We start from the raw sequence: 10,061 nt of genomic DNA, 5'->3' as shown, positions 1-10,061 counted from the left end.
TACATGCTGCCAGCCCAGCCCAGATACCAAAACTTTTGTTCATCAAAAAGGTAGAGTTGTAAGTGCAGGCACTGCCTCATTGTAGAAGAGAGACCACCTCCAGATCAAGCAGACTGTGCACTCACTGCACATGAAGAAAAACAAGAAAATAGTCTACAAGATAAACATTAATCTATAACAAAGTTTATCAACATAGTTTTTATTAGTCTTACAGAAAGTGTATGTATGTATACATGGACAGTTTCCATATTAATATACGATTTTCTAATTTCATAGGAGCTTGCTGAATTACAATGTGTTATTTTATCCATAATCATTCCTATAGGCTTTCTCTTGGATGCGTAACACCATTCTCCGAGCATAAAAATCCCTGTATTCCTCAGGTAGTTCTTCAAGTGTTTTCAAGGCCCTGTCCAAGATCTGTATAGCTCTAGAGGCTGCTGTGGGATCTTTATTTCCGTAAGTGTCACTCTTATCATAGGACTCGGCAGGAAGGTGCTTCCAAAAGACATTCAGTGCCACTCCGAATTCCTCAGAAATTACATTGTGGAACCACAAAGCTGTAGAAAGAGGAATGTCTAAAATGAAAATTACTATCTGAAACTTCCACGTGACTCATAACAAGTGTCAGAATTGCCCAAACTAAATCTAGTTGAGGAAAAGCCTCAACTACTGTATTTTTTGTTTGTTTATAAATATTCATCCCTGAATATATTGCATTGTACCAAATTTAAGAAGTTCTTCAAGACATTTATGTTGATCCATAACTTCACACAAAAGTAACAATTGGTGAAGTATAAAGAGATACTCAAATGTAAGCAAACTATTAGCATGCATAAGATGAAAATAAGACGTCTTCCCTGTTCACCTCACTCATCTCTACTCTGAATGCAGATACCTATTTTCATAGATCTAGTCCCTAACCTTGCACAGGTTGTCCAAGCATTAATGTAAACCACCAGCATCAGCCAGGTCACCCATTCAAGTTGCTTATCTTTTCATAGTAAAGTCATGAGGCTTTTCAATTGAATCATCATGGCTGTGGTAAGGGAGCAAAGACATTTTTGCATCATCATTTTAAAAGTAAGTTTAATATGGTATATTTACCCTATTTCAATTATAAGACAAAGACTGAATGCCATGCTTGTTGCAGCTTAGTTGCTTGTATGTGCTGAAGACATAGAAAAGCTTATTCTGAGAAACGAACAAGAAGTTTCTTTCAGGTTAGGAAGAGGGGCTGCTTCTACCTTCTTCATAATAACCACACACATTTCTCAAAGAACATCTCATTTTTTCAGTGGTGTGCATTCCAGAATGCTGACAAAGCTAGCACCATTCTCGGGGCTCAAAAATCCCTATACTCCTCAGTCATTCTTAAGAGCGCTGAGCATGTCTTACATTTGGACCAGCACGCCTACTGGCAAAGATAAACTAGTATCTGTACTGCATAGAACAAAACAGAAATTATGTATGCAGACATAGCAACAGTGTGACATACCTTTCACTAAGTGTAACCGAAAGTTTCTTTAGAAAGAAACACAAATGGTAAGTTCAAAAATAAGTAATGAGTCCAAAGCTAAGAATCTATTTTAAAACTTCCTAAAAACCTCCTGCCTTCTTGTTTACTGGCCTGTTTATATTGCCCAGATAATATGAAAAACAACAGAGTAAGTATCTGCCACAAGCTCATGATGGATTAAAATAAAAAAATAATAACAAGTAGGAGTAGTTCAATAGGAGTAATTCAAATGCCTTTCCCTGATCACCAGAATTGTCATCTGAGCCCAGGAAGCAGCTTTATATTTTCTGCCTGTGCAGAAAAATGATTAGGACTTGTCTTCCCATTCCCCAAAGGTGATTATAGATTTCTAGAAGGTCCAATCACTCTACCATCCATAATTCTCATCAAATCACATGCCTCACAGTTCTTAAGTGCCAAAGCTACAGAAGAACAGAAATGGTACTTCACTCAAATTCTGTCATTAGAAAACTCAGGTCACTGAAGTAATTTCAGATTTCACAAGTTGATTCTATAGTGCCGATCTATTAAGACACAAATTCAGAAGCATACAGTGTAATTTTGAGGGAAGGTAAGATCTGTAGGTAGATAAAATAATACCTTTTATTAGGCTAATTAGTACAGTTGGAAAAAGTAGGCAAGTTTTGCCAATGTCTTTAGATGCTCCTACTTAAAACACAGAAATGCTTTAACCTCTTACCATCCCTAGAAATGAGAAACTGCAAACAAAACTGTTTAAAAACACAACATGGTCAGGAACTATTTGTTTATTTACCTGGAATAAATAATACATCTCCTGCTTCCAGAAAACATTGATAGCGCTTGGCTTTCACAAAAAGGGGATACTTCTCTAAGTCTGGGTTATCCACATCCAGCACCTCTGACTTAGTACCTAGGAAAGTGTTCAGAAGTAATGAACAAAGGTTCATACTCTTCCAACAGTAACAAAGTATTATCACATTGCTGGAAATGGCAGTTCTTCAGTCAAATTTAATACTGGTTTATTGTTCTGTAACTCTACTAAAAACCAAGCAATCCTGATGGCGCTCCTCATTTACTGAAGAGACATGTTCTCCTGTTGTCTGTATTTCTCCTGTAACTGCAAGCTTATTAATGCTAAAAGACACTTTCCCTGACATGTAAAACACCATTTTGAATCCAGACAGAAAACTCTACTCCTCCACAGTTAGCTGCTGAAAACAGAACCAGGCAAAGCTGCTGTGCTCCTTTGCAAATTTCCCAACCTGCCCCACTAAAATGCTTAGCTTTGACTAAAGAGAACAGGATCAGAGTTAAGGGACCAAATTGCTTCTTTTACATCAAGCTGTCCGTTAGTGATTTTTTTCTACAGCAACACTTGTGAGCTAGAAAGGCAACTACAATCACCAAACTCTAAACTAGATATATATGACATGCATACCTGACAAATATAAATACGATGCATCTTGAGGACTAAACAAAACAACTCGTTTTTTCCCTGTTACTTGGATTAAGAAGTTATCCATTACCTGGAATAAGCATAGTAAGAGAGATGTCAGCCAACAGTTAAGAATGAATACATAGCCCGCAACTAATCTAAAATATCATCAGCTTAAAAGAGGGAATTATTAAAACCTTCATATGTTAAGAATTAGCTAAAAGAGCTTCCACATTATTAATCTAAAAAACTCAAGAATGTGAGTTCCTTTATCCCCTTAGCTGCCCATTCTTGACAAAAGGTGTATCTGGAAACACAATATTGCTTTCCAACATCTTTGTGTTTTTCCTTAAATAGGAATCAAGTTCTTCTATCTTAAAACACAAAGACACACCATACTTTAGACATATAAACCAGCAAAATTTATTTGGGATTCCTTTTCTTTTTCAGTGTTACTCCTACCTCATTTTGCTGACTTTCTATTGATAAAGGATACTTTTTCCTATTTATAATGCAAAAACCTATTTTTCTTATAAATACATTTATTCAGAATTACATTGCACAATGTTAGAAGATAATCTTATTTGGAATCTACTGCATTGCAGCAACAGACTGCCAAAATTATTGTACAATTACCAACAATTTGGCCATTAGAATAATAAAAAAAAATGAAGGTAACCTTGAAGACACAAACGTTGAAAGTTACTGTGTTTCAGATTTTTAACTGAAACACAGTAAAAAAAAAAATAAGGGAAAGAAATCAAACATCATTTAATCTTACAAGTATGGAATCAGACATAAAAACAGTAAGATATTATGCCCACACAATACATCTATTTAAAATTCACTGTACCACTGAATGTGATTAATTTCACTATTTCAAAATATGTGAAGTTTGTCATTAACTGATCTTTGTCAGAGATTTGCACCTTAATATCTCAACTCCATAACGCCATCTGCAACATTTTATGCTAAACACATGTATTACCTACATCATAATGTGTCCATAACTGTAATCCAGCTGAGCTGATGCGGAAGACGCTAGAGAAAAACTGTTCCTTCTCAAAATACTCTGGAATCTGAATATCTTCTGCCAAAATAGGAAACTGCTTTCTGACATCTGCAATATCCTGAAACAAAAAGGACGTAACTCTTTACAGAACCATATTTGCACATTAAAGTAAGGCAGCACTTCACTATCATTTCCCATCCTATGAAACACAGGGCTAGAACTTTAGCATTGGCGAACAGCTGAAAATAGCAATGCTTTTTGGTGGTCACCCTTTCAGTGTTGACTAGGTCAATGATATTAGTAAGAACAGCCAGAGAGCTGCTTTGAACCATGTCTGCTAGAAATCACACTGAATAAGAGATCATCAGAAATCCTTTTATATTAGTTTACAACAAAAGCTAAAGAATGGGAGGTGAGGAATGTACTCTTCAGTGATCAGCTAAGCTCTCATATAACAGCAACTATTTTAGACACTTAGGGTTAAATATTCTGACCTAAATCCAGTTAGATTCACAGGCCAAGTGACCATAAACAAGTTGTATGCCTGTACTACACAGCCAGCAGATGACAACAGGCTTTTAAAAATATTCCTAAACTGCGACTTCACTATATTAGAACTGTAATCTCAAGTAACTCACCTTCCTAGCATCTTCACCCACTGATCGCAAATAGTACTTTTCATCCTGAAGAGAACACAAAAAGTGAATTGTATTGGGGTTTTTTAATAAGAATTACAAACGCACTTAAAGAGCCTGTATTTCCTCATTAATCTAATGCAGGGCTTAATTAAAATATGGTACAAATAAATGGCATTTACAAATTCAACTACTTTGTTATACTGCCTTTACTCTACTGCTCCCTGCTGTTCATCTCAAGAAATGGGAAAAATACACTAATTGACAGTAGAAGAGTAAAGTGGGGGAGACTTCTCAACTGCTTCAGCATTCCTGTTACTGAATGGATTCAAAGCAAATGCAGATTACAATTCAAGTTCTTCAGAACGCTGATGCAGGAAGCTATTTCAATTGTCTTTGAAACTTACAGCATCCTACGTAGCATAAAAGGTGAAAAGCATGTCTGCATTCAAAACCGTTTGCTTCCTAATCAGAGTTGTCTGAAAAATCCCTAGTTTGAACACTGATACGTAAAGATAGCCACACATTTGCTACTCAGAAATTACAATAAATCTGTATTTGTATTTTGATAGCAGATGTAATCAAACTCTAAAATATCTTCATGACATTTTCTTGAAAAACACATAAATGATACAGTTATTATTCTAAAGCAAGGTTTGATTTCTAAATTTTATGCTGGAATTTTTGCTCATGTAAGCAGTTTTTGTCAACAGAAACAGAATGACTGAAGTTAACCACACTGTACACATACAAAAAAACTTCCGAGAAAAATTACTTCTCCCCACATTTTTTCCCTTGGCTCCAAGCCACACAAAACAGTTAAATCTAAGATCAAGTGCTTTGCTGGACTAAGACTTTAAATTACAATTCATCATTTTCCTCTCCATATACTGGCAAAATAACCGACAGAAGAAATGTGACACTAAGGAAGTTACCTCAGAAAGAAAGTACTCCTTGTGTTTTACTTCAGCTGCTCTTCGTACAAATACATCAAAAGGCAGAGTTCTGAAATATAAATATTTAAATTTATACAATGAATCAATGTAACAACACATGGTCTAAATGCCAGGTTTAAAATTATAAACTATCTTACCATATCTAGTATAACTGAAGATGCAATATGCTGCTTTTTTTTTTTTTTTAACATGGTGATTAATCAGTGTTTGCAGTGGGTGTTTGAAGAGTTCTACTGAGACAGAAATCCTACACTTACTAACCTTTCTGCTTTAGTAAATTGTTCCAATGTATATCCAAACAGAATCATGTAATTGCTGAGGCTGGAAGGCACCTCTGGAGATCCTCCAGTGCAACCCCTTTGCCAAGAGTAGGGTCAACTACAGCAGATTGCCCAAGACAGCGTCCAGTTGGGTTTTGCATATCTCCAAGGATGGAGACTCCATAACCTCTCTGGGCAACCTGTTCCATTGTTTGACCACCTTCACTGTAAAAGAGGGTGGGTTTTTTTTAACTAGTTTAACAGAATTTCCTGTATTTCAACTTGTGCCCATTGCCTCTTGTCCTGTCACCATGGACCACTAAGAAGAATCCGGCTCCATCTTCTTTACTCCATCCATCAGCTATTTATACACTTCAATAAGATCCCCTATTGAGCTTAAGAGGTCTGAATGGTTTGAGTCACAGTGCAAGAAACTTCTTCACAGTCAAATTAGACTCAAACTGTGGCCAAGACCTGACAATACTTGCTTAGACTATTTATTTAACTATTTATTTAACAGTGTGTCATTTTAGGCTTATTTACTGTACATTTTTATAGAAAAAAGCTCAGCATCAATAAAACTACTGCAGGTGATATACATATGTTTATATCTATGCATTTTCTGCTATGAATTTGTGCATGAACACAGATACCTGCCTTCATTTGTAGATCTATAAAATTTATTGCAGTTATCTCATTTTTTTTAAATATGTGCTACCTCAGCTGAACAAAACACAGGAATCTTGGTATTTTCAAGTGTTTCTTCACAGTTTTCCTTGAATTTATTAAACACAGCTTCAGAAGATTCAAAAAGAATCACTGGGCATTACAGCCTGTCCCTCTGAAGTCAATGAATGTGTTACATGTTTATTTAAATAATGGGAACTTTTCATGACGATTACAGATTTTGGCATCAGTTGATAGCTGAATGACAAACCAAGCACAAGCAGTAATAGGACATGTACTCATTGTTATTAATATTATGTTATGAATTCAATGTTATGTTCATTCAACTCACCATCTCACATTGAGAGTCACTGGATAACTAATATATTGCATGTAAACATCAAATTTCAGAGCAACCACTAACTACCCAGGGTTAAGAAGAAACTATCCTCAAGCAAAATTTTTTCTGATGCTGTTATCCCTTCTACCAGAATGTGACCTGCATCTGACAGTACTTGGACCACTTCTCTAAACATTTTAGGCTTGTTTGTAATAGTCAAATACAACAACCACTGAAGTCAATGGAAAAACAAACAAACAAAAACCAACTCTCTGACTTCAGCTGAACTGTTAGATCATGCCCACTTACATTTTCTACTGAAGAAAGTGACAGCACAGCTCCAGGACAACTGATGCATGCTGGTGCTGCCACAGGTCTGCCCTTGCTGTCTACCCTAATCATCCCATGTCCTCCCTTATGCTAGCACTGGCACTCATTTAACCTCATGGTGAACCTGCTAGCAAAGCTAAAACAGCAGAAAAACATTCAGATTTCTGCAGCACATCGTAATGTGGCTGAATGAGTTCCAGAACCAACACAGGTAGGAGCATGCAACTTAAAACAGGACTGCAGTACTACTCACGTGCATCAGTTTAAAATCAAGGAACTGCATGTTAAGTCCTCAGTGTTTCTATTCTTTTAGATCTACTTATTCTCCCTTCATATTAGAATGCGGGGCTTGCTGTGGAAAGCGTCAAAGCTTCCTGAATTTCAAGTGAAGTAGGTGAAAGTCGTAACACCTGCTATAATGAAGCACCATCAGAGCACCTCCATATGGCTGTCTACAAACCTGCTAAAACTAGCAGGCCAGATCAACTGTACGTGAACTCACAGTAAGAGGTATTATAAAGAGAAACAAAACAGAGCAGGGAAAAGGAAATGCGGAGATAAGGCAAAGTCATTCAAGTACGACCTAATTTCAAAGAGTCAAAAGTTCATTATGCAGTGAGCAGAATATAGCATGATTATAAGGTGTTTTTCCCCTTGAACAACAGGCTCCACTCACAGAAACTTGTAGCTTGTTTACACTTACAGCATATGCTTCTGCCTTCTTAAAAGTTTAACAGACTGAACACATCTTGTTCCCACTTAGGGAAAACAAACGACAACTAAAGTAAAGGCATTTTCCCTTGAAGAACACCACAATGACTGAGATCAGATGAACTCTGACAAAATGTTTGGCAGCTACACGAGAGGAACTTCAGAGGAGATCAAGAGTTTATGTGACCCACATCAAGATTAAAGAGCTGGTGAAACATGTGGTATCCAGTAGTTTGAACATTCTGAGAACTGCACATGCTAACTTTGAAAGGAGCTTGGGTTTAATTAGTAACATCCTTCCAGAGTGGAACAGCATGCCTGCCGCATGCCAGCATTCAAAGAGGTTTAGACACATGGCGAGTCAGAAACTAGCACTATTCAATAACATTGAAAACGCACCGTATAATTAGAACGAAATAGCATATCATCTAGTATCAAGGGTGTTTTGGTGGTTTGTTTTTTTTTTTTTATTAATACCAGCAAATGCCAGGCTCAAATTTCCTGTAAGAGTGTTCTGTCAAAATACTTTTATAACACTTCATGCCATCCTTTTAAGGCCCTGTTTGGCCCCTCCTTTCACCTTGTAAGTATTTATTCAGGGTGTTGAGATATTTATGCAATGAAAAGAAGAGGGGGAAATCAAGGACAGCACTTTGATACGCAATTTAAGGTTTTCACAAAGTAGCTTCATATTCTCACCCTCAGCTTCAAACAGATGCACCGTATGTCTGAACGTTACAAGCACATGCCTTTAAAATACAAGAGGCCTTGGAATGAAGTACCTATACACAAAGTTCTTACTGAGGAAATCCATCTGTGGCACCGCAGAAACATGAATCTTTACTTCTTTAGATCCTTCGGCTTGGCTCAAGTAATCCACTGTCCATTTGGTTGTGCAAGTGCCCAGTTCCATTCCTTTCAGCACTACTGGCTTTCTCTAAGGAACAAAAGAAAATTCAACAGTGAAATGATCGTAGCATCCAGTGGAAAAAAATCAGAATTTGTTTTTCAAATGAAGTACACAAACAAGTCAGTTGAATACTGAGACCCACTACACGAAGTCACAATTGATCTGTTCACAAATAAACAAAGTAAATCAGAATGCTGAATGTTGCAACAAAATGCAGTAAATCGTGGGACTGTTTCTCTGTTTACCATATCCTCTTTCCTAGCAGGATAAGGAAGAATACAGAGAGGCAAGGACAATTTTAACACTCACTTTGTGCTGGGGCCATTGAGGAATCTAGCCAGGCTAAGGAATAGCTTTAGTTGTTCTAGCCAGAGCTTAGCAGAAAACAGACAAAAGACTGTACAGTTAAAGTATAGACTGTGAGCTTTGGTGGTGCTATATGTTCTCACTAAAGAAGTTCTTTCCACTTCTATTAAGGCTCCTTGAGGCTGACAACCACAAACAGGTTTGACCCAGCGCACACAAAAAAAAGCCGTAGAAAGACACTTGTGCTTTGAATCGGGACCTTGCAGAAAAAAGGATGCAGCGATGACAAAGCAACAAAAACAGCAATCACACTTCTTTTAACCACTGTCAAAGAAAACGAACTGACAGAGAGATCAGCTGCCAGAGCTTTTCAGCAGCTCAGGAAAGATTTGTCTGTAGAAGCTCCTTGCTGCGAAGCTCGCATTCAATTTAACGGATCACGATACCTTTTATGAAACACATAAACCCAAACCCTGCGGTTTGTCAGCGCTGGCTCTGCCAGGCGAGGAGGTGTCACAGGCAATCTTCTGTCTTCCCTTGTCTCCCCGCAGGGACCCAGCCCGCTCCAGTGAGGCCCCCGCTCACAACACCCAGCCTGCGCGAGGCCAGCTCGGGCAGCTGCCCCGGGCCCACCGCGGCCGCGGCACCCCACCCTCCCCCGCGCGGCTGCGGAGCGGCTCCGGGCCGCTCGGGCGCGCCGAGGCGAGAGCAGCGGAGCCGTACCCGGGGGTAGATGTCTTGCAGGAACTGCTCCCGCGTGACCCCGGCCAGCCGCGCCACCGGCACCACCGCCTGCTGCCGCCGCTCCATGGCCGCTTCCGCGCCGGTGACCCGCGTCCGCCTCCCTCCACTGCCCCCCGGAAAGAAGATCTCGCGCAGAAACGTTCCCTGCGTCCTCCCGCGAGGCAAGGGCCGGGGAACCAGCGGATTTCTCCCTTCGCCGGGAGTGGGGGTCCTGGGGAAGACTGCGCGCTCCTCTGAGCCAGCGCGATCCAGAAC

The 10,061-nt window shown here is 38.9% G+C and overlaps 1 protein-coding gene across 1 annotated transcript; it reads right to left on the bottom strand.

The window, feature by feature from the left end:
• Positions 1 to 245: 245 nt before the first annotated feature.
• Positions 246 to 9,872, bottom strand: TYW5 (tRNA-yW synthesizing protein 5). The gene is made up of 8 exons (XM_059820648.1): positions 9,786 to 9,872; positions 8,629 to 8,783; positions 5,519 to 5,588; positions 4,587 to 4,631; positions 3,929 to 4,066; positions 2,940 to 3,027; positions 2,295 to 2,411; positions 246 to 560 (listed from the first exon to the last, which is right to left on the bottom strand). Exons 1-8 carry the CDS (start codon positions 9,870 to 9,872, stop codon positions 304 to 306), a joined length of 957 nt encoding a protein of 318 aa, XP_059676631.1. The 3' UTR covers positions 246 to 303.
• Positions 9,873 to 10,061: the final 189 nt, after the last annotated feature.

Source organism: Gavia stellata, chromosome 8, assembly GCF_030936135.1.
Source record: "Gavia stellata isolate bGavSte3 chromosome 8, bGavSte3.hap2, whole genome shotgun sequence".
Classification (NCBI taxonomy): Eukaryota; Metazoa; Chordata; class Aves; order Gaviiformes; family Gaviidae; genus Gavia; species Gavia stellata.
The sequence above is the reverse complement of the archived record's forward strand: the minus strand, read 5'-3'. Positions and strand labels throughout refer to the sequence as shown.